Source organism: Lactuca virosa, chromosome 3, assembly GCF_052849685.1.
Source record: "Lactuca virosa cultivar CGN04683 chromosome 3, Lactuca_virosa_CGN04683_v6, whole genome shotgun sequence".
NCBI classification, from domain to species: domain Eukaryota; kingdom Viridiplantae; phylum Streptophyta; class Magnoliopsida; order Asterales; family Asteraceae; genus Lactuca; species Lactuca virosa.
The window spans coordinates 60,611,084-60,635,987 of NC_136428.1; the positions used below are offsets into that span (position 1 = coordinate 60,611,084).

The 24,904-nt window shown below is 39.2% G+C and overlaps 1 protein-coding gene across 1 annotated transcript; it reads left to right on the forward strand.

Moving 5' to 3' along the window:
* Window positions 1-258: 258 nt before the first annotated feature.
* Window positions 259-4,445, forward strand: LOC145163576 (uncharacterized). Its single transcript, XM_079082401.1, has 8 exons — window positions 259-514; window positions 617-645; window positions 705-1,051; window positions 1,147-1,544; window positions 2,750-2,873; window positions 2,987-3,372; window positions 3,502-3,699; window positions 3,811-4,445. The coding sequence occupies exons 1-8, from the start codon at window positions 259-261 to the stop codon at window positions 4,443-4,445; spliced, it is 2,373 nt and encodes a 790-aa protein (XP_078938527.1).
* Window positions 4,446-24,904: the final 20,459 nt, after the last annotated feature.

A 24,904-nucleotide genomic window follows, 5' to 3' on the forward strand; every position in this document is an offset into this window, starting at 1 on the left:
ATTTCTCATAAACATTTTTTTTCCAGACAAATTCAAAGGAGTTGTACATCGAAATAATAACATATCTGCATCTAAATCAAGTGCAAACATGTCAAAACAACCAATGTTACAAACTCCTCCTTCACATTTAAATGTTAGAACTCCGTTATCTAACATTTCCAAAGGTAACTCATTTATTTTACCATTTCATTTTATAATATATATTATTATTCTATCATATTTAATAATGCATACTTTCAATCTTTTTTTTCCCCAACCATGGATATTTCCAATAATAGTTTTCAATCACCGTTACCAAATATTACACAATACTCTGTATTTTCAAATGGTGACACATCCAACAAATCATCTACAATAACATCAAGATCATCTTCAGTCATGTTAACTAATCCAAATCATAAAAATAAGAAAAAAATGCCAAATTTGTCTCCTATTCCAATAATTGGTCTGAGATCCGATGAAGACAAAAACGATGGCCAAAATGATCAAAACATATACAACGGTATATCAAAAGGTAATTTTTTTTACAAATATAATATTTACGTTCGTTCATTCAATCCTTTTCAATTATATAAACTTACATGATTAACTTTTTTATGTCAACCTTAATTGACAGATTATTTGGATCATGGTGATCAGATCGTTGTATGCCAAACATGTTTTGCAAATTATGAAAAGATAAATCTGTCAGATTTAAAAAAAAGGAGAATGAAAATTATTCTCTATGTTGTGCTTATGGCAAAGTTGAACTACCAGAGTTAAAGAATGCACCTCCAATTTATGAAAATCTTTTTAGATCTGGAGATTCTAAAAGCAAACACTTCATGAAGAACATTCGTTCTTACAATTCTATGTTTTCTTTTACGTTAATGGGTGGCAAGATTGTTTCGTTTATCAATAGAGGAAATGCTCCATACATTTTTAGACTTAGCGGTCAAAATTATCATAGTATCGAAACCCTTTTACCGGAACAGGGATTTAAACCAAAATTCTCTCAGTTGTACATAAACGATACTGATAATGAGATCGCAAATAGACGAACATGTTTTGGGTACACTTTTCACACTTATCACATTAATAGATATCTTACTGATCAGCATTACTTTCTTTATTTATCTTATGTTTATATGTTCATGTTACTTGCAGTGGAGAAAATCAACGATCTACATCAAATGCTTCTGTCCTTGGTAATGATATTATACAACATTTGAAGTTAATGTTAGATTCAAATAATGTCTTGGTTCAGTCTTATAGAATGGTCAGAGATTTTTTTCATGAAAACCCTCATGTTGATATCAAGTTGAGAATTATTAGAAGAAGGGACCAAGATGGAAGGACATACAACCTACCATCTGCTTCTGCGGTTGCCGCTTTAATTGTTGGAGATATTGGTGATTCAATTGATAATAGAGATATTGTTGTTCAAACTTCATCTGGTTCTCTACAGCGTATTAGTGAATTACATCCATCATACCTTCCTCTTCAGTATCCACAACTGTTTCCACATGGTGATGATGGTTACAGGGTTGACATACCACATCGAGGTATTACACCTTCAAGCAACAGCAAGCGGCCCAACTGTACAATGAGAGAATTTTTTCTTATAGAATACAGGACATGGATCAATATTTTTCACTAATTCTTAATTCAAAAAGGTTGTTCCAACAGTTTTTGGTAGATGCTTATACTATGATTGAAAGCGAGATATTACATTTCATAAGAAGCAAACAACAAATTCTTAGATGCGAGTTTTATGAGAATTTACGTAATCAACAAGATTTCGGGAATAAAGATATATCCAACGTTTTATCTTGCCTTCTTCATTCACTGGCGGTGTACGTTATATGATGCAAAACTACCTTGATGCCATGTTGTTATGTAAATGGTTTGGATATCCTGATTTCTTCATAACCTTTACATGTAATCCAAAATGGCCTGAAGTTAAAAGGTTTCTTCATAACACTTCACTACATCTAGAAGATAGACCTGATATCTTATGTAGGATATTCAAAATAAAGCTTGATGCTTTTATTAAAGACATACGGGAAAATAAAATTTTCGGCATCGTTCAAGCAGGTATTAAAAGTTGTTGTTTTTTTTATAATGATTTTTTCGCTTATTAACATTTTTTATTATTTGAAAATATATTTCATCCGCTACAAATAATATGTTATTTATAAAATTAATTTTCAGTGGTCTATACAATTGAATTTCAAAAAAGAGGTTTGCCACATAGTCATATTTGTCTATTTATGCATGTTGACTCCAAGCAGCCTATTGTTGAATATATTGATCCGATTATTTCTGTTGAGATTCCAAATATCAATGAAGATCCATAATTGTCTTCACTGGTAAGTGAATTCATGATACATGGTCCTTATGGAGGTGAAAATATGAATTTCCCATGCATGGTTGACAAACAATGTTCGAAAAATTTTCCAAAGCAATTCTGTAATCATTCTTCAGTTGATGTCAATGGTTATCCCTTATATATGAGAAGAACCAATGGATATTTTTTCGAAAAATCAGGTGTCAAGTTAGACAACAGAAATGTTGTTCCATATAAAAAATATCTGTTGAAAAGATATCAGGCACACATTAATGTTGAATGGTGCAATCAGGGATCTTCCATAAAGGTCCAGATAGAGCTACAATTGCTGTTGACATCAACACTGATTCTCATCACGAAAAGCTTGTAGATGAAATAAAAGATTATTATGATTGTAGATATATATATATGCATGTGAAGCATCATGGCGAATATTTAAATACGATGTTCATTACCGATATCCTTCTGTGATGCGACTACCTTTTCATCTTCCTGATCAACAACAAGTCATATATGCTGCAGACGATGTTCTTGAACAACCTCAGTTGCTGCTTCTATGTTCACATCTTGGATGGAATGTAATAAAATTAATAAATATGCACGAAAACTTACATATGTTGAATTTCCTACAAAGTTTGTTTGGAAACCTAATGATAGGTGTTGGAAGCCAAGGAAAATTGGACGTTCAATAGGAAGGATTCACTCGGTTTCACCTAAACTTAGCGAAGTCTACTTCTTACGGATTCTTTTAAATAAAGTGAAAGGTCGAAAATCATTTGAAGAAATTTGTACGGTAAATGGTCAAGAATTTCCTTCTTTTCGATATGCATGTTATGCTTTGGGCCTCTTAGATGACGACAAAGAATACGTCGATGCAATTAAGGAAGCAAGTCATTCAGGAACTGGTTTTTATCTGCGTTTCTTATTTGCTATGATGTTAATCTCTAACAGTTTGGGTAGACCAGAGTTTGTTTGGGAAAATACATGGGAACACTTGTCGGATGGTATTCTTTACAACCAACAACGTAGATTAAAGTCTCCAGGTATTATAATTTTCTATCATTATTTGTACAAACGGATACTATATATTTTCAATATGCAGGGTACAATTTTTTTTATTACCATTAAACTGTTTAATATTATATTTTTTTGACATATTGTTCATTTTACAGGTTTATCACTCAATGAGGATCAACTTAAAAACCTGACTTTGTTCGAGATCGAACAAATTTCACTTCGTAACAACACCGGTCTTAAAAATTATAAAAAAATGCCTTACCCTGATGCTGATACCGTTTCTTCTTCAACAAATCGCCTTATCACGGAGGAGCTAGACTATGACATACCGATTTTAAAGAAAGAGTTTGATCGTATGTTTCATGCATTAACAAACGAACAGCGCAATATTTTTCTTGATATCATGACTACAGTCAAGGATAAGAAAGGAGGTGTGTTTTTTGTGTATTGATATGGTGGAACAGGCAAAACCTTTCTTTGGAAGACAATATCTGCAGCAATTAGATGTAATGGTGATATAGTTTTAAATGTTGCTTCAAGTGGTATTGCATCGTTATTATCGCCTGGAGGTAGGACAGCACACTCTCGGTTTATAATTCCGTTGAATCTTACGGAGGATTCTGTTTGTAAGATACCGCCTGATAGTGAACTCGGTAGATTAGTAAGAAAAAGATCATTGATTATCTGGGATAAAGCACCTATGGTCCACAAGCATGCATTTGAAGCTTTAGATCGAGCTCTGAAAAATGTATGTAAGTTTGATAAGTCTAGCAACTCAAAAACCCCATTTGGAGGGAAAGCGATTGTTTTTGGAGGAGACTTCAGACAAATTCTACCTGTTGTTCAAGGAGGTAGTAGACAAAACATCGTTAATGCGTCTTTAAGTTCTTCATATATATGGCAACAATGCAAAGTCCATAGATTAACGATAAACATGAGACTAACCGTTGGAAGGGATCCATCTGATATTCGAGAAATACATAATTTTGCAAACTGGCTTTTGGATATAGGAGAAGGAAAGTTGGTGGTTCGAACGATGGTGAAACGATTATTGATGTTCCAGATGATATTCTCATTAATGATCCACATGATCCTATAGGTTCATTAATTGAGTTTGTATATCCTTCACTCTTGGAAAAAATTCAACGTTACGAGTTATTTTCAAGAAAGAGTTATACTAGATCCAAAAAATGAAGTTGTCCAACAAATCAATGATCGTTTGTTTGCATTGTTTCCCGGAGACGAAGTAGAATATTTAAGTTCAGATAGTCTTTGCCAATTAGAGTTTGTTCATGATCAGTTTGATCCCAATTTATACTCCCCAGATATTTTAAATGGTCTTAAAGTATCAGGTTTGCCAAATCACAAGTTAATTTTAAAGGTCGGTGTTCCAGTTATGTTACTAAGAAACATTGATCAGAAAAATGGCTTATGTAACGACACTAGACTACAAGTCAAATCTCTGGGCAAACGTGTTATTTAGGCAATTATCATATCTGGAAGTAATATTGGAAACCGAACCTTTATTCCAAGAATTTCTTTAAGTCCATCTGAAAAAAAAATCCCTTAAAATTTCAAAGAAGACAATTTCCATTGGCTGTATGTTTTGCAATGACAATTAATAAAAGTCAGGGGCAGTCGTTATCAAAGGTTGGTCTGTATCTCAAAGATCCTGTTTTTTCACATGAACAGTTGTATGTTGCCTTATCTAGAGTTCAAAGTAGAGAAAGATTGAAATTGTTAATTTTAGATAAGGATGGTAGATTTACAAACAAAACTTCAAATGTTGTGTATAAGGAAGTTTTTAGAAATTTATAAATGTTTCGTAGTTTTTAAATTCAAACAATTGTGTTTTTTTATTTTTTTTATTACATTTCTTTTATAATTTATTGTTTATATAGCATTGTATTTTATATTATTCATTGTGTTTCTCTTTAACATCTATTCAAATTTATATTCTTTTTTACAAATATATATTAATATTAGTTTTAAATAATCAATACAAAAAGTATTAAACAAACTTAACTCTTATTAATAATAGAAATGTTTTATAAATTTTTTACCCGTGGTTTCCACGGGTTGTAACCTAGTACAAAATATGATAAAAGCATCTCTCTTTGTTAATCTGTATACAGTCTTTCATATTGGGACGAAAAGTAACTCTTTATGTTTTGTGATGGTGGGTTTTTGAAAACTTTAATGGTTAATTAATGAAATTAGAGACCAAACATGTAAATTATCTCAAACCACATGGATCATTTGTGTATCTTTGATGTGTTGGCATGTTTTCATTAGTTACTAACAATGATAGACCTCTTCCCCATATATATATATATATATATATATATATATATATATATATATATATATATATATATATATATATATATATATATATATATATATATATATATATATATATATATATATGGTCAAAAGCTTATGTGTATTGCTAGACTTTTCAATTTGATGTATTATTTTGTGTTATTTTGTTGTGTGCCTTGGCAACTAAATTGAGAAAATTAAAAGATACCATCAAAACATGGAGGATGCAGAACATGGAAAAAGAAGTTGGTGAAGTCCGAAAACTCAAACAATGGGTTTGTGATTTAGATTTAATTGTTGAATCGAGACCCCTATCCAGTGTCGAAATCGAGAATAGGATTGAGTGGAAAAAGAAAATTCTCGAACTAGAACATCATAGAAATATGGACCTCAGACAAAAGGCTAGGATCCAGTGGGCAATCGATGGTGATGAAAACTCATGATTTTTTCATGGTATCATAAACAGTAACCTCTCAAAAAACAGAATCAACGGACTTTTGATCGGTGGAAATTGGTCAACTAACCCGATGGCAATCAAGAATGAGATATTCTCTTTCTTTAAAGAGAAATTCGCTGAAAAAATGAGATCTAGACCTTCACTATCCTGCAACTTTAATAAAACCTTATCTGAAAGTGAGGCAACATTCTTGATTGAACCTTTCTGCCCTGAAGAAATCAAAGCAGCAGTATGGGAATGTGGTAATAAGCATGCCCCTGGACCGGATGGATTTTCTTTTAAATTTATCAAAAAAATTTGGGCTTCATTTGAACCAAATTTCCATGATATACTTCTTCACTTTCATGCATCTGGCAAATCGATTAAAATCTGTCATTGGTTCTGTGATTGGGGAGACCAAATCTGCATTCATTGCTGGAAGAAATATTCTTGATGGTCCCCTCATGATCAATGAGTTGTTATCATGGTTAAAAAGGTCAAACAAGAATGCATTACTATTCAAAGTTGACTTCAATAAGGCTTTTGACTCGTTGAACTGGAACTTTCTTGTCTCCATTATGGAGCAACTAGGCTTTCCTACTTACTGGAATCAATGGATCATAGGTTGTCTACAATCTGCTCGGACTTCTGTTTTAGTGAATGGTTCACCCACGAAGGAATTCTCGATGGAGAAAGGTGTCAGAAAAGGTGATCCATTATCACCCTTTCTCTTTGTATTAGCTATGGAAGCCCTCAATGTTGTCATGTCTAAAGCCTGCAATATGGGAATTTTTAGGGGTATACATACTCCAAATATGGGTCCGATTTTATCCCACTTGTTCTATGCAGATGATGCGTTGTTTGTTGGTGAATGGTCCCAGATTAACCTTCTAAACCTTGCAAGAATTCTTCGATGTTTTAACTTGGCTTCGGGACTTAGAGTGAACTTCACCAAAAGTAAGGTCTTTGGGATTGGTGTAGCTGATCCTGATGTAGAGAATTTCTCTCAAATTTTAAATTGCCAGTCTGCCACCTTTCCCTTCACATACCTCGGGTTACCGGTTGGAGCAAACATGTCCCTTACCAAGCACTGGAAGCCGGTAACTGATAGGATTAAAGCTCGTCTTTCATCATGGAAAGCCAATTCTCTATCCTTTGGTGGTCGTATCACCCTAATAAACTCGGTTTTGGGGATTTTACCAATTTTTTATTTTTCCCTCTTTAAAGCCCCTCTCAAGATCATTGAAGAGTTGGAGAGAATTAGAAGAAGGTTCTTATGGGGTGATGGATCGCCAAATTCAAAAATATGTTGGATTAGTTGGGACAAAGTCCTCACGCCCAAATCCATGGGTGGTCTTGGTGTTATCAGCTTTAGAGCTACTAACATCTCCCTACTTGGAAAATGGCTTTGGATATTAAAAGAAGATCCCTCTGCACTTTGGGTTAAGTTAATTATAGCCCTGCATAAGTCGGAGCGTGTATGAAAATTTTTCCCTGTCAGGCTAGAAATTAGTGGTGTCTGGAAAAACATTGTAAGCGTTACCAAAGACTTTGCGATGTACAACATTCAATTTGCTGAGTTACTCCAAAAGGATTTGGGTAAGGGTAATCTAACTTCATTTTGGTTCGAAAATTGGTCTGGGAATGCTCCTCTAAAAGACTCCTTCTCTGAACTGTTCAAATTGGAATCAAAGAAGCAATGCTTACTCTCTGATAGATATGAAAAAATTGGTGATACTTTTGAATGGAAGTGGAGCTGGAAACGTTCACCATCTTCAGATATGGAGAAAATTGAATTATATTGATGTGATATAATCTTGCAGAATATAAACCTCACCTTCTCTGATGATAGTTGGAAATGGTTGCCAGATACATCGGGCAATTTCTCAGTTAGTTCCTTACGTCGCCTATGGGAATCGTACTCATGTACTGATCTACCATACAAACACTTTTGGAACAACTTTGTACCCATAAAAACCAATTTTTTGGGATGGCGTGTGGTACTTAATCGACTACCTTCCATGGTAGGAATCTCAAAACGTGGGATCACTTTACCATCTACTCTTTGTGTTTTTTGTGGTGTTGAGGAAGAGACTGCAATCCATATATTTCTGCTTTGTCGATGGGTAAAAGAAGTTTGGGCGTTATTGGAATGTTGGTGTGAAATTAAGACTTCTGAGATTATTTCGATGGAACAGCTCCTATCCACTTCACACAGTTTCCTACAAACTCCATTACAAAAGAAAATCATGCACGCTGTCATTCTGACCACTATTTGGTTCATATGGAAGGAAAGGAATGATCTTGTTTTCAATTTGACTGTAACATCACCAGGTAAGGTTGTTGCTGAAATAAAAGCAACTTCTTTCCTCTGGCTAAAAAACAGAGGAAGAGGATTCTCTTTGGTTTGGGAAAAATGGTGTTTATTCCCTTTCTTGGTTCAATAAGTGAATGGGTGGGTTGGGGGGGGGGGGGGTTGGGTAATCTTGGTGTTCTTTCGCGATATGTTTACTATAGCTGGTGTGGGTTTGGTGTGTGTTACAATTCTTGGGGTAGATTTATTTATAGGATTGAGCTGCATGTAAACATTTTTTTTCTGGATGTGTTCTTTCGTGTACATTGGGGTAAGGGAGGGGATGTATACTTGGTGTCGGTGTGAGTTCTCCTTTGTTATCATGCTTGATTATGTTGGTGTATTCCTGTTTTAATTCCCTGCAGATATTGATATATGGTCTATTGGTACTATTTCGTGCAAACTTGGTCACAATGGTCCCTTGAATCTTATGTCAGGCGTAATATGACATATACATTTACATGTACCCGTTGCTGCATGATTGGAGGATACCGCTATATCCAAAATTTCAAGGAATGGACAAATTTAACCCCTTGCTGGAAACATACTGGGTTGTATCTTGGATGGGACAAACTTGTTGGAGGCTCTTGGATGATTCTCTCCCCCTAAATATCTTATATGTTTGATGATCCTCAAGTACTTATCACGGATGTTCTGTTGGAGATCACAAAGCATCCTTTGGTTGTATCTGTATCTCCATGGTGTTGTGATTTTGGGCTGCATGTGAAGACTTCGACCTATTTTTCATATCTTTTCTTTCTCAAGCTATGTTTGTATTTCAAACTTAGTTTTCTTTACTTTCTTTTTTGTTTTGTGTGTACTCTTTTGCGTTCCAGCTTCCCGCTGGTCGCTTTATAATTTAATTTCGCAGTTCAAAAAAAATGTAGCAAACTTAATAAAACTACCCGTTTGAGACATGAGATTGTTGAATGTATTGGAGATTCATTTTTGGGCATTTATTGTGACTTGGGTTGTTGCTTATGTTATTGTATTAATCGGTTTTACTTTGAACGTTTTATAAGTAATTTAAATGTTTAAAATTAACTTGGATTTGTTCTGAACCATTTCATAAAAAAAAATCAATTTGTAGACGTTTTTGCAACTTTGAAACATTTTTAGGCCCATTTCATTAAAAAAGTTATCAAATCATGGGTTTACAGTTTTCCCAAATTTATAATATATATTTAGAGTAAACTCACGAATGGTCCTTATAGTTTTGGTTAATTTGCGTGTTTAGTCTCTAATTCATTTTTTTTAACTTGAACAGTACCTATAATATGTTTTTGTTGCGCGCTTGGTCTCTGTTTGATCTAAAAAGACTATTATACACTAATAATTTTCTTTAATTAATTTTATTATTTATGTATTTATTTTTTGTATTTCTTTTTATATTTATATAAAGGGACCCACTAATCTACACAAACCCCACCCAAACTCGGCAACTACAACTACCTTCAGCAACAAACAACACCCACGACAACCACAACATCCACCAATAACCACCACCTCCGACGACCAATTCTAGGAAATGATCAAATGAATCTCATAAATCTCATAGAACCTGATATTACATCCAGAAAAATCCTAAAATGAAATCTGATGCAGCCTTACTATTTCCTTAGCTGATTATAAAAAAAACCATAAATTCAAAATTGATTTTGTATCTTATATACGTAAATGAAAAACAAGAATAATGGAGCCTAAATGAAAAACAAGAGCAATGGAGATAGATAACTCACGCCACACTGTAATGCCTGGTTCCTGGTATGCATTTAACTCATTAATTTATTTATTTTGGAAGGGTAACTCGACGAGTTGGTGGCCCTAACTCGTCGAGTAGAGGGCAGAATATACGCGGGGTTCAAGTTATCTACTCGACGAGTCAAGAGCCTCGACTCGGCGAGTATATCGGCCAGAATGAAACCCTAATCTCGGGGTTTTGCACCCTATTTAAGCTCCTTAACCCCCACCCCTTAGCCTCATTTCCAGCCTCCTTGTCCCAAACCCTAATCCATGAAACCCTAGAGATTTCCATGAGAGTGTGAGCCATTTTGAGTGATATTTGTGTGCTTTTGAAGCTTGTGGAAAAAGAAGAAGATAGAGGGCTCAAGAGGGGAAAAGTAGATCTAGAAACTGCAATCCATTGCTACATTTTCTGGTAATCAAGTTTCTATCTTGGCTATTAGTTCATTAGATCTCTTTATGTCCTCTTTATGTGGGTTTTTGGTCCAAGAATGATAGCTTTTGGGGAATAATCGACCCAAGAAGGTATTCTTCTAGATCTAGGATCTAGAGGGGCTGTTATGACATAAAGGTGCAAACTTTATGCCATTAGAGCCCCCATGCAAGCCATAGAGTGTCATATTAGCCTTTTTATCCCCAAAAGGCCATGCATGTGGGGAAGGTGGGAACTTTACGTGTCCAAGTAGTGTTAGGGGTTTAGATCTGAGGTTGTAAGCCTTAGTTTGGTGTATGGAGGGCTTAAGGACCAAGTTCTAGGTCCCAAGGAATTAGGGTTTGAGCAAAACCCTTTAAGAAGAGGCATTAATGGGTAAAGTCAGAAACTTTACCCTTAAAAGGCCATTTTTGGGGTTTATGTGAAGTATGAAGCTTGGATCTGAAGTGTAGGAGCTTAATTCATTAAGATAGCCCAAACAGACAGGGGAACTCGACGAGTCCAGTAAGGGACTCGACGAGTTGAAGTCGGGTTGTCCCTAAGAAGAATTATCAGATTTTTTGATTAAGTGTTATTGTGAAATTGATAATCGTGGAGTCGTTGGAGCAGCCGTCAGAGATTCCTCACACGAGATTTCACAGCTAGCATTCAAGGTGAGTTTCCTCCAGTAGGAACGGGTCTAAGGCACCAAGGCCGGCCCGTTTAGTTAGTAGTAGTTTCGGACTACGGTCCGATGCCGGGCGGGGCCCGATGTAGGTTTATATGCTTTTTTGGATTTCGATCTGATGCCGGGGTGGTACCGAGGAATGCTTGTATGCTTGATGTCTTTGTGATTCTTGCATGTGTTTGTATTGTATGTTTCCGGACTTCGGTCTGATGTCGGGGCGGTCTGTAGGAATGTTAGTATGTTACCGGATTACGGTCCGATGTCGGGCGGGGCCCGAGGAATGTTTAAGTTTTAATGTTATATGCTTAGGTTTATATGAATTACAAATTATGCTCATATGTATTTCGAGATGTGCTCGATGTTGGGCGAGGCTCGATGTCGGGCGGGACCCGATGCTGAATACGGTTCGATGTCAGGCGAGGCCCGATATCGGGAGAGCCGATGTCGAGCTTGACTCGATGTAGCAGGGGAGGGGCCTAAGATATGTTTATGTGTTATGTGTATGGTATGTGGTAGTTGGGGAGACTCACAAAGCTTCGTGCTTACAGTTTTCAGTTTTGGTTTCAGGTACTTCCGCTAGTAAGGGGAAGAGCTCGGGATGACTACATGACACACACCACTGTTTTTAGCTTGGGAGGATTTACTCTGATTTATGATACATGGTTTTGATACATTGACAGATATGATGACATTTTTGAGATACATGATTATGATTTTTATGTGATTGATAATATTGATGGTTTTTATTACTAATTTAAAACGAAATTTTTGGTCTGTGTTTTTGGGATGTTTCAAGTTGGTATCAGAGCCTTGGTTTGAGGGATTCGGGCACACTCTCAGGTGTGTTTGAACTCAAATTAAGGACGTGTTATGAAAATTTTCAAAAGAAAATAGTTTTGACAAAAAAGAATTTCGAAAAGAGAAAAGGACTTTGAAAAGACAAAAAGGGTGTGGTGCATGCAATCAGCCGAGCTCAAGTAAGTACTCCCAAATTACCCATACAAGTTTATGTTACGATATGTTTATGAGAACTGTATTCTAGATTAGGACTAAGGATCTAGGAAGGATGCCTTACGTGCCTATTATATGTGTATCAGCTTTATGAGAATTGCATACTAGTTTAAGACTAAGGATCTAGGAAGGATGCCTTATGTGCATGTTATATGTATCTCAGTTTTATGAACCGCATGCTAGTACGATTAGTTAGTGATGGCCTGAATGACATATGCTTGATTATGTTTACTCGATGCTCGAATGTTGCTTGCTTTGTGCTTTTAGGAGTCCTAGTTATCTTTTACTAACTAGTAAATGAATATGTTAAGTTACATATTGCGAGGAATAAATAATTTCAGAAGGTTAGGTCTAGCTCTATTGTGCAGCTCTTTTTTGAGTCCAACCGTTGTAGGGTAGGATCTCTCATTCGAAGAATTATCTAGTCTTAGTGATATGTAATAGTATTCATGAGCTAGTTAGGGGGAGATACCAGGGACTTCTTATGCAGCTGATAACGGAGAGTGGGTTGGTGATTACCCTAGCGCAAGCCTAGGATGAGTTTAGCATGAGATCAACAGTAGTAGTAGAAGGGACTTGGTGGAGTCAAGGCAGTTCTTGAGGAAAGTACGGATAGATGTGGAAGGTAGTATGGGCCCATACTACTGAAAGCAGAGGATCCATACTCGAATCAAGGAAGGCAGAGATGAACCCATGAAACTTGTAGAATGTGAGATCCCTCGAGTTATGATGAGTATAATGATGTTTGTTTTGGTGTATTTTCAGTATGGTGAAGCTACGCACTAGGCCACTTGGCACCTCAGGCACTGGTGAGGGATCAGGCTTGGCCTCTGGAGTCAGGCAGCTGGATGAACAGACGAGGGAGTTTATTTCCTCTAAGATCACACGCAACATTTTAGATCAGACTCTTGTGATATTTGGTTCGGTCAAGGAGGTTATTTTGGAGCTTCTAGATGAGAAGTTGAGCGCTTTCCACACTGAGGTGGCGGCCATGATAGGGTCACGCACGCTGACTTTCAGGTAGTTCAGGGCTTGTGGAGCTCTCGACTATCATGGGGCTCGGGACCCCATTGCTAGCATCAGATGGTTGGATGATGTCGCCAACGCATTCCGTACGAGCAGATGTCCTGAGGGGGACAAGGTCCGACTTGCATCCTGTCTTTTGAAGGACATGGCACGTGATTGGTGGGAGGAGGTCAGACGAGCCATTGGGGATGATACAATTCTAGATGCTCTTGAAGGGTTTTGAGCATTCTAACACTCCTATGGTGTACATGCAACCCTAGAAACCTTGGATCTATGTTTTACTAAGATACATGCAAATTTGCTTTTCCAAGGTTCTTAACCTAACTAGCATGGCATTGGGGAACTTTGAAACATAATAAGCTAGTAGAGTTACATACCTTTTAGTAGTGGTTGATTGCTTGGAGTTTGAGAGCCTAGCACCAATAATGTGGATGCCTCAAATGGAAGTAACAAATCACCACAAACCTTGGAAACTTGAGAGAATAGTAGAACACTTCTATAAATCGACCACCCTTAGTTCTCACACAAAAACTAGTGCCATTTCAAGTGCCAAGGACTTCTTTATATAGTGTGGTGGATTAGGGTTACATCCATGTAAACCCTAATACCCATGACCTTTTATTTCCATGAGATCCATGGGTTAAAGCTCCATGGACTATCCATGGACTTACCATGCAAGCCTAGCCCATTCTAAATAAGCATTAGCCCACACTAATGCAAGAGTCCATATTTAATTAGTCACATTTTTTATTACCAAATTAATTCTAAATTAATTTTAAATCAATACTAATTAAACAATATGATTTCATATTAATATATTAGAACTTATAATATATTAATAAATCATAACTTATACTATTCTCAAAAGATTATCCATATAAATTGTTCGGGTGAAGTGCAAACCAAATGGACCATGTCGGGTTGGGTCAAGTACATCTCAAATATAGTTATGGACTTAAACACCTTATCCAACAATCTCCCACTTGGATAAGTCTAATAACTATAGTTGCAATTATGACTTCAGGAACCGACCGGCAATCGTAGCTCTTAAAACTCTGTTGAACTATGAAGCGCCATTTTAGATAATGGATCATATAATCCTCTGTTCTAGATATCAGCCGGACAAATACATGGAACAATGTCTTACTTATTGTCCAGCAATTTGTTTCCCTATTTTCGATTTGTTTGACATAGAACTTAATTGAACACATCAATTTAGTTCTGACCGGGCCCGGTACATAGGTCACAACAAAATCATCGAGGGGCCCAGATATCGCTTCTAGTCCAAGAAGGAACAGATAAACTTCGACTCATATGCTTGTTCTACTACTTGTTGAATCATACACAAAGGCACGTTTTATAACATCGAGTTACCAATGCGTTTTCGTACAATCAATGTATAACCAACTCATAGTCAACAACTCATATCTCTAGGTTTGAAGACTTATATGATATTACCGTCTCACGATCACTCGAGATAAATTCCATGAAGTGATACAAGTGAGCGTGGGTTGAATCCAATACTCAGAACTTACGAGCACTCATGAGTGTTGTATCAACTCTTGCTATGTCCAATACCTTAGACATCTACAAGCCAACTCATGACAGTCTTGATTCATATCTACTTCCAACATATGACCAACTGTGGAGAGTTTGAATAATATGATATAGCATAACATAATTATTCTGGAAGTCAAAACATGCAAAAATGAAATGATAGTAAACGGTTGACAAAAGATAGCAACACTTTACTTATAAATAAACAACAACTTTTATTTATCATCAAATTTCAATTACACTTTACAAATTTCAAAGCTATCTAATGTCCAAAACAAATATCATCCTTTAGCCCTATGCGCCTTGCATGTTGAAGATGCTTAACCCTACTCAGTCCCTTCGTGAGGGGATCTGCTGGGTTCTCATCCGATGATACCTTCTTTGCCACGAGGAGTCCTTCTATTCGATGTCTGATGAAGTGATATTTTATGTCAATGTGTCTGGATCTGCCATGATCTCTCGGTTCCTTGGCTAAGGCAACCACACTATTGTTGTCACAAAAAATCTCCATAGGCTCCTTTATAGCTGGTACAACCCCAAGGTCTCCAATGAAGTTCTTTAGCCATATAGCCTCCTTTTTTGCCTCGCTTGCCGCTATATACTCTGATTCACAAGTTGAATCAGCCACTGTCTCCTGCTTGGAACTTTTCCAAGTAATTGCTCCTCCGTTTAAGGTAAAGACCCAGCCTGACTGAGAGCGGAAATTATCCCTATCAGTCTGAAAGCTAGTATCACTATACCCTACTACTCTCAATTCATCACTCCCACCGAGGGTAAGGACCCAGTCCTTAGTCCTCCGCAGGTACTTGAGAATTTTCTTTACCGCAGTCCAATGATCCTTGCCAGGATTCCCCTGATATCTGCTGACCATGCTCAATGCAAAGGCCACATCAGGACGAGTACAAGTCATGGCATACATGATCGAGCCTACAGCGGAAGCATACAGAACTCGACTCATCTCTGCTATCTCAGCCTCTGTACTCGGGCTCTGAGTCTTACTCAGTCTGGCGTTACTCTGGATCGGTAACTCACCTTTCTTGGAGTTATGCACGTTGAACCCTTTCAACACTTTGTCCACATAGGTGCTTTGACTAAGTCCAATTAGTCTTTTACTCCTGTCTCTCAAAATCCTTATCCCTAGGATATAGGCAGCTTCTCCAAGGTCCTTCATAGCGAAACACTTCCCAAGCCAGGACTTCACTTCCTGCAGAGTTGGGATGTCATTTCCTATGAGTAGTATGTCATCCACATACAATACCAAAAAGCTAACTATACTCCCACTAGCCTTGACATATACACAGGACTCATCTTCGCTCCTCGAAAAGCCAAACTCTTTGACTTTCTCATCGAAACAAAGATTCCATCTGCGAGGTGCTTGTTTCAATCCATAGATGGATTTCTCAAGCTTACACATTCTATTAGGGTACTCTACGCTGACAAAACCCTCTAGCTGACTCATGTAAACATCCTCAGCCAACTTTCCATTAAGGAAAGCGGTTTTGACATCCATTTGCCATATTTCATAGTCATGAAATGCAGCAATGGCTAGCATAACCCTAATAGACTTAATCTTTGCTACTGGTGAAAAGATCTCATCATAATCAACTCTCGGAGTTTAAGAAAAGCCATTTGCAACCAGTCGTGCCTTATAAGTTTGTACATTACCATCCATGTCGGTCTTCTTCTTGAAGATCCATTTGCACCCGACTGTCTTACGACCTGGTACATTATCAACCAAGTTCCAAACTTGATTGTCATACATGGACTGTATCTCGCTGTCCATAGCCTCTTTCCATTTAGCAGCCTTAGGGCCATTCATGGCTTCCGTGTAACTATTAGGTTCATCCAGACTTAACAATATGCTATCACTGATAAGTGTATCACCTTCCGCAGTAATATGGAAACCATAGTAATGCTCAGGTGCATTCCTAACTCTCGTGGAACGCCTCAGAGGTGCAGACTCATCTGTCGGATCAACAGGAGTTTCCTCCTCAGGTTGATTGCTAAGGTTTGAGGTTCCTTCACCACTTGACTCTTGAATTTCTTCAAGTTCAACTTGCCTCCCACTGTTTCCTTGGCTCATGAACTCTCTCTCGCGAAAGACTCCTCTCCTTGCTACAAAGACCACATTATCACTGGGTCTGTAGAAGAGGTAACCAAAGGATCTATGTGGGTAGCCGATGAAAATACACCTCTCACTTCAAGGTTCGAGCTTATCATGAGTCTCACGCCTCACGAAAGCCTCGCAACCCCAGATCTTGATGTGGTCTAGATTGGGAACTTTTCCAATCCACATCTCATGAGGTGTTTTGGCAACCTTTTTGGTAGGGACTAGATTAAGGATATGGGCAGCAGTCTCTAAGGCATACCCCCAAAATGAGATTGGTAGCAAAGCTCGACTCATCATGGAACGAACCATATCCAACAAGGTCCGATTACGCCTTTCAGCCACACCATTCAACTGCGGTGTCCTGGGAGGTGTCAATTGTGAGATGATCCCACATTCCTTAAGATAGTCAAGGAACTTTGTACTAAGATACTCACCACCTCGATCGGATCGAAGCATCTTAATGTTCCTGCCCAATTAATTCTCCACTTCCTGTTTAAACTCCTTGAACTTTTCAAAGGTTTCTAACTTATGCTTGATTAAGTAGACATATCCATATCTACTATAATCATCAGTAAAAGTCACATAGAAGTGGTTAGCATCTCTTGTGGCGGTTATGAAGGGTCCACACACATTAGTATGTATGAGATCCAACAAATCCTCACCCCTAGCACAAGTACCAGTGAAGGGTGACTTTGTCATTTTCCCAAGCAAATAAGATTCACAACGATCATCTGACTTTAGGTCAAATGACTCCAAGACTCCATCCTTTTAGAGTTTGCCTATGCGTTTCTTGCTTACATGTCCAAGACGACAATGCCATAATGATGCTTTATCGAAGCTAGTGGAAGAATCGGTACACACCACATTATTTCCTAGGTTATCTACAACAGACACAGTTTCATACACACCATCACAAGATAATGCTTTAAAATAAAGAACATTATTAAAGAAAGCATTAATACCACCACATTCATTATCAAACGAAAAGGTAAAACCTTGTTTGTACAAACCATGAAAGGAAATAATATTTCTCACCATTTCAGACGAGTAATAACATTTATTCAAATCTAATGTAAACCCACTACTTAGCAACAAAGAATAAACTCCAATCTTGGTGACAGGTGAAGCTTTCCTATTCCCCATGATCAAGTTTATCTTCCCATGCTCCACATTCTCACTTCTTCTTAGTCCCTGCAAATCAGAACATATGTGAATACCACAACCTGTATCAAGGACCCAAGAATTAGAATAGGGTGAGTTATTAGACAATATAGTGTAAATACCTGCATGGTTGAGTTTCACTTTCCCATCCTTAACATTTTGCAAGTACTTTGGGCAGTTTCGCTTCCAGTGGGCCTTTTCATGGCAATAGAAGCATTCAGCCTCATTAGGGTTGGCAGAAGGAGTGACAGAACCTTTCTTGGTTCCACTTGAAGAGGAGCCATCAAGGGACTTTCCCTTGGTACCCTTCGAAGGGCTCTTCCTCTTCTTCCCTTTACCCTTCCCGATATCCAGAACATGGACGTTGGTAGGAGTAGAAGTAGTAACAACCGATTTACCTTTAAGACCACTTTCGGTGGTCTTCAGAAGTCCTTGAAGTTTTCTGAGTGTAACTTCCTCCTTGTTCATGTGGTATGTCATTCGGAATTGATCATAACACGAAGGTAAGGAGTGAAAAATGATGTCAATTGCCAACTCCTCAGGGAAGTTCACATTCAGTTTCAGCAAACGGTCCACATACCTTTGCATTTTCTGCATGTGGCCCGTGATGGGTTCACCATCCTTCATCCGGGTTGTTATCATGGAGGAGATGATTTCATACCGCTCTTGACGAGCACTCTGATGGTAGCGGTCCATCAAGTCCTGGTGCATCTCAAAAGGGTAATAGTCCTCATAGGACTTTTGGAGCTCAACTGTCATTGTGGCCAACATGATACATGCCACTTTGGTGGCATCTCTCTCATATGCCTGGTATTCAGCGATCTCCTCAGGAGTAGCAGACGACTCATCAAGTTCCTTAAGCTCCTTGTAGATGACATATTCTTTGTCCTCATACCGAGTGACCATCCTGATGTTCTAGATCCAATCCATAAAGTTGGATCCATCGAAGATGACTCTCCCACAAAGTTTCATGAGAGAGGAGCTGGTAGGGTTTGAGCCAGAAGCAGCATTGTTGAAAGACATCTGAAAAGAAGAAAGACAAGTTTAGATTAGATATAAAGATAGTCCTTAATAAGACACCCAAATGTAATATTAAGGCTAGGACCCAACACAATATTTTATAACTTAGAAGAGGGATGTCGTATCCAAGCTATAAAATATTTGAAGGTATGTGAATAAAGATTCACCAATTTCCACCATGAAAAACGAAATAAATTATTAGGTTTTAATTGGTTTTGAAACTCCTAGATTCTTTGAGATTCATTGAACTTTTCAATGGCATGTTTCAATCTCGAGTGTGCCCTTCAAGTTTTGTGACTGGGATGCTGAGGATCACAAAACAAGGTGTGAAGTAACCATGCAAATTACTTGGTACTCTTAATGTTTTATCACTCAATCGATGTGTCGGTTAACCACACGCGCTCCACCGACCTATGATAAACCTTAAGCCACCCTTTGCCTACCTTGTTAAGTCCAGGTTAGTGTGTCGGTTAACCACACACGCTCCACTAACGACTTAAGCAAAGTGCAAAGTGTAATTTCATGGGTTAGCACCTTATTCACATTTTCCTAAAGTAACTAAGATTGGGAATTTATAAAAACATTTAGTTACTTTACATTCATCATACTTTTAATGAGGATTAACGTCATTGTCCTGCCCGTTCGGCTAACGACCCTCCACTAGTCAAGGAAGCAGTGGGTGAGAGTGGACACCCATTAAGTTGCCATTTTATAGGCAACAACCTTATACCCCCCCTTATAGACCGGCTTCGTGAATGAGGCCTACTAACGGTAAAACGACTTGTTCTTATACATATATAATTATTATTATTAAACTTATAATATTATAAAGTATAAGGGTTGAATTTTAACTTTTAAAATTTTAGGGGTTGGAACTAAAGTTTTACCAAGGTGTGTGAGACTTTACATGTTCCAAAACTTGAGGGCAAGTTTTGTAACTTTCAAAACTTTTCATCTTTCATAACTTATGAGTTAATGGTTTATTAAAATGAGAGACTTTTCATTTTATGTAACCTATGTGTTTATTAATGGACTTTAAAAGAAAGACTTTTGGTAATCCATAACTTGAGGACAAATTATGGATTCCATTAAAACACATCAAGATCAAGAATTAAACTACCAAGCAAGTTACAAATAATTCCTATGATCTTCTAAACTCATAAGTTCATGAACATTCATATCAATAATTTCAAGAATCATAAAAAACACATATAAGACTTGAAAGTTTGATAATAGCTATTGAAAATGAATTAGCATAACCATTACACCAGCTAAAACAAGTTTTATAAGACCAAAACAGTTTAGGGTAATGTTTGTAGTCCAATTTCCAGCAGCAAAACTCGAAAAACTGCACTCTAGGCATTCTACTCGTCGAGTGCATGAACCTACTCGACGAGTAGGATGATTTTAGGCATGGACTCGTCAAGTCTCCCCATGGACTCGGCGAGTTCATTCAGCAGAATGCATATTTTTCGACTTTCTTCAATAATTTGCGTCAAGTATCAAGAAAACAAGCCTAGGCTCTGATACCGCTGAAGGGTTTTGAGCATTCTAACACTCCTATGGTGTACATGCAACCCTAGAAACCTTGTATCTATGTTTTACTAAGATACATGCAAATTTGCTTTTCCAAGGTTCTTAACCTAACTAGCATGACATGGGGAACTTTGAAACATAATAAGCTAGTAGAGTTACATACCTTTTAGTAGTGGTTGATTGCTTAGAGTTTGAGAGCCTAGCACCAATAATGTGGATGCCTAAAATGGAAGTCACAAATCACCACAAACCTTGGAAACTTGAAAGAATAGTAGAACACTTCTAGAAATCGGCCACCCTTAGTTCTCACACAAAAACTAGTGCCATTTCAAGTGCCAATGACTTCTTTATATAGTGTGGTGGATTAGGGTTACATCCATGTAAACCCTAATACCCATGACCTTTTATTTCCATGAGATCCATGGGTTAAAGCTCCATGGACTATCCATGGACTTACCATGCAAGCCTAGCCCATTCTAAATAAGCATTAGCCCACACTATATAAATGCAAGAGTCCATATTTAATTAGTCACATTTTTTATCACCAAATTCATTCTAAATTAATTTTGTATCAATACTAATTAAATAATATGATTTCATATTAATATATTAGAACTTATAATATATTAATAAATCATAACTTATACTATTCTCAAAAGATTATCCATATAAATTGTTCGGGTGAAGTGCAACCCAAATGGACCATGCCGGGTCGGGTCAAGTACATCTCAAATATAGTTATGGACTTAGACACCTTATCCAACAGCTATGACCTGCAGTGATTTCTCGGCCAGGTCCAGGGCCGAGTTTGCACCTGTGATTAAGGTGCAACAGCTAGAGAGGGAGTTTCAGGATCTTGAGCAGACGACAGAGACTGTGGCGGAGATCACCGCCAAGTTTAGGGAGAGCGACATTCTCATTTCGCAGTACGTGGCAGACGAGGAGATGAAGAAGGCCTGATATCATGAGATGTTACAGAGTGATATTCGCCAGTTTGTGAGCCGCTCCAGCTGCAAGATGTTGGAGGATATGATTGCTAGGGCTCGAGAGAAGGAGTTAGATTTGGAGATGGAGAGGAAGAGGAAACCAGATGGGGTTCAGACAGGCAGTTCGGGCAAGAAGCCCAAGTTATCAGACCGCAGATCAAGGAGCCGGTAGGGCCGCAGTCGATGTGGCAAGCGTGGCAAGATGCACGAGGGGACGTGTAGGGCGGGGAGTTCGGGATGCTTCAAGTGCGGCCGAACTGGGCACATGAGCAGAGATTGTACAGCTACCACCTCCACCACAGTAGTTTCAGATCTGATTTTGCTTTCAATGCAATCAGAGGGGCCACAAGAAGGCCCAGTGCCCAAGTATGGCAGCAGCAGGTCAAGTGGCGGCACCCGCTCCTACCAGGTTGAGGATTACAAATGGCCGTCAGGGCCCGGCAGAGGCGCCTACGGCGAGGAGCAGGGCTTTCCAGCTTATTGCTGAGGAGGCACGTGCGGCTCCCATTGTGGTGGCAGGTATGTATTCTCTCCTTATCTCTTTATTTGTTATGATTATTGCTTATGATTATGTGTTTGTTATAGGATCGTTCTTAGTTAACGTTATATCAGCATTGGTACTGTTTGATTCGGGTGCAACCCGATCTTTTGTGTCGCTCGCACTCAGCAAGCGATTCGTAGGAGCTCCGGGGGAACTGGATTGCCCACTGGATGTGGAGATAGCACACAACAGAACTGTTAGGGTTGCGAGGATTCACAAAGGTTGTACACTACAGTTGTTAGATGAGCAGTGTTCAGTGGATCTGGTCCCTATTCCCCTGCGAGGGAATAAGGTTATAGTGGATATGGATTGGTTGAGCCCCAATGTGACAGTGTTCGACTGCGAGCAGCAGCTAGTGAGGGTTCAGACTCCCAGTGGGGGAGGGTTAGTGATCCAGGGCGAGAGGCCACAGCGCAGACCGGTTGTATGTTCAGCAGCGAGGGCGAGGCGTTACCTTTAGCAAGGTTGCACAGGTTATGTCGCTTACGTTATGGATACCCGGGATAAGGGTAAGGTGACAGTGGATGATGTACCGGTCGTGCCAGAGTACTCAGATGTGTTCCCGGAAGATTTTCCTGGGATACCTCCGGAGAGGCAGGTTGAGTTTTGGATTGACTTAGTCCCTGGTGCGGCTCCGATAGCCAAGGCACCATATCGGTTGCCTCCTCCTGAGATGCAGGAGTTGTCTATGCAGCACAAGAGCTGCTAGACAAGGGATTTATTAGGCCGAGTAGTTCACCATGGGGAGCCCCGATCCTATTTGTGAAGAAGAAGGATGGGTCGTATCGGATGTGCATAGACTACCGGGAGCTAAATAAGGTAACGATGAAGAACCGTTATCCCCTCCCAAGGGTTGATGATTTGTTTGATCAGCTACAGGCTGCATTTTGGTTCTCCAAGATTGATCTGCGATCGGGTTATCACCAGATGCGAGTCAGAGAGGAGTATGTGCAGAAGACGACTTTAAGGACACGCTATGGTCACTATGAGTTTGTGGTGATGCCGTTTGGGCTCACCAATGCTCCAGCCGCATTCATGGATCTCATGAACCGAGTATGCAGACCGATGCTGGATCGGTCTGTGATCGTTTTCATTGATGATATCTTGGTCTATTCCAAGACTCATGAGCAGCGTGAGGAGCACCTAATGGAGGTGCTGGAGACACTGAGGAGGGAGAGACTTTTTGCAAAGTTCTCCAAGTGTGATTTCTGGTTGCGCGAGGTGCAGTTTCTTGGGCATCTTGTCAACCAGAAGGGTATTCTGGTCGATCCGGCTAAGATAGAGGTCGTGATGCAGTGGGAGGTTCTGAGGTCTCCAACTGAGATTCGGAGTTTTCTTGGTCTAGCGGGTTATTACCGGAGATTCATTCAGGATTTCTCCAAGATCGTTGTTCCTTTGACCCGACTGACCAAAAAGTCGGTGACATTCCGTTGGGGGCCTAAGCAGCAGGCAGCTTTCGAGACTCTCAGACAGTTGTTGTGCGAGGCACCGATTTTGACTCTACCCGAGGGAGTTGATTACTTCGTGGTTTACTGTGACGCATCGATTACAGTCATGGGTGCAGTTTTGATGCAGTGGGGTCATGTGATAGCTTATGCTTCGAGGCAACTGCAGCCTCACGAGGCAAACTATCCGACGCATGATTTAGAGCTGGGGGCTGTGGTTTTCGCCCTCAAGATTTGGCGATATTACCTATATGGAGTCCGTTGTACCATTTACACGGACCACAAGAGTTTGAGGTACCTCATGGATCAGCCGAATCTGAACATGAGGCAGCGTCGGTGGTTAGATGTAGTGAAGGATTATGACTGTGAGATCCTTTACCACCCGACAAGGCCAATGTGGTGGCCGACGCCCTGAACCGTAAGTCGGCGACGGCTCCGATTAGAGATATATGTTTGAGGATGACAGTGATTACTCCATTGCTGGAGCAGATTAGAGAGGCGCAGTTTGAGGGCCTAAAGGAAGAGCGCCATAAGTGCGGGCGGATTGTAGGTCGGGTGGCCTCGTTTGATTATGGCAGCCGATGGTTGTTGACCCTGCATGGGAGGGTATGGGTTCCGTACTGGGGCGGAGTGCGGAAGGTTCTGATGGATGAGGCCCATAAGTCGAGGTTCTCCATCCATCCTGGGGGGACGAAGATGTATCAGGATCTTCGCCCTGATTACTGCTGGCCCTGCATGAAGCGCGACGTTGCTTGGTATGTGGAGCGGTGTTTGACCTGCAGGAAGGTCAAGGCCAAACATCAGCGCCCCCATGGCAAGATGCAGCCGTTGGACATTCCCATGTGGAAATGGGAGACTATCACCATGGATTTCATTACCAAGCTTCCCAGGACCGCACGTGGAGTGGATTCGATATGGGTCATCGTGGATCGGTTGACCAAGAGTGCTAATTTTATCCCGATCCAGGAGAGTATCTCGGCCGAGAAGCTGGCCGAGATATATGTGCGTCAGATAGTGGCACGACATGGAGTGCCTATCTCGGAGGTGTCAGACTGAGATGTCCGTTTCACTTTCAGGTTTTGGAAGCGGTTTCACGAGGATATGGGTACTCGTCTCCACTTTAACACCGTTTTCCACCCTCAGACAGACGGACGGATCGAGAGGATGATATAGACTCTCGAGGACATGATACGCGCATGTGTTTTGAA

What these genes read in the sequence shown, in the direction of transcription:
- LOC145163576 (XM_079082401.1), top strand. Translation starts at nt 259, where the DNA reads ATGGATATTTCCAATAATAGTTTTCAATCACCGTTACCAAATATTACA. An exon ending in ACGTAGATTAAAGTCTCCAG is followed by an intron (nt 3,373 to 3,501) that starts GTATTATAATTT and finishes TTCATTTTACAG; the next exon opens with GTTTATCACTCAATGAGGAT. An exon ending in TTTAAAGAAAGAGTTTGATC is followed by an intron (nt 3,700 to 3,810) that starts GTATGTTTCATG and finishes ATGGTGGAACAG; the next exon opens with GCAAAACCTTTCTTTGGAAG.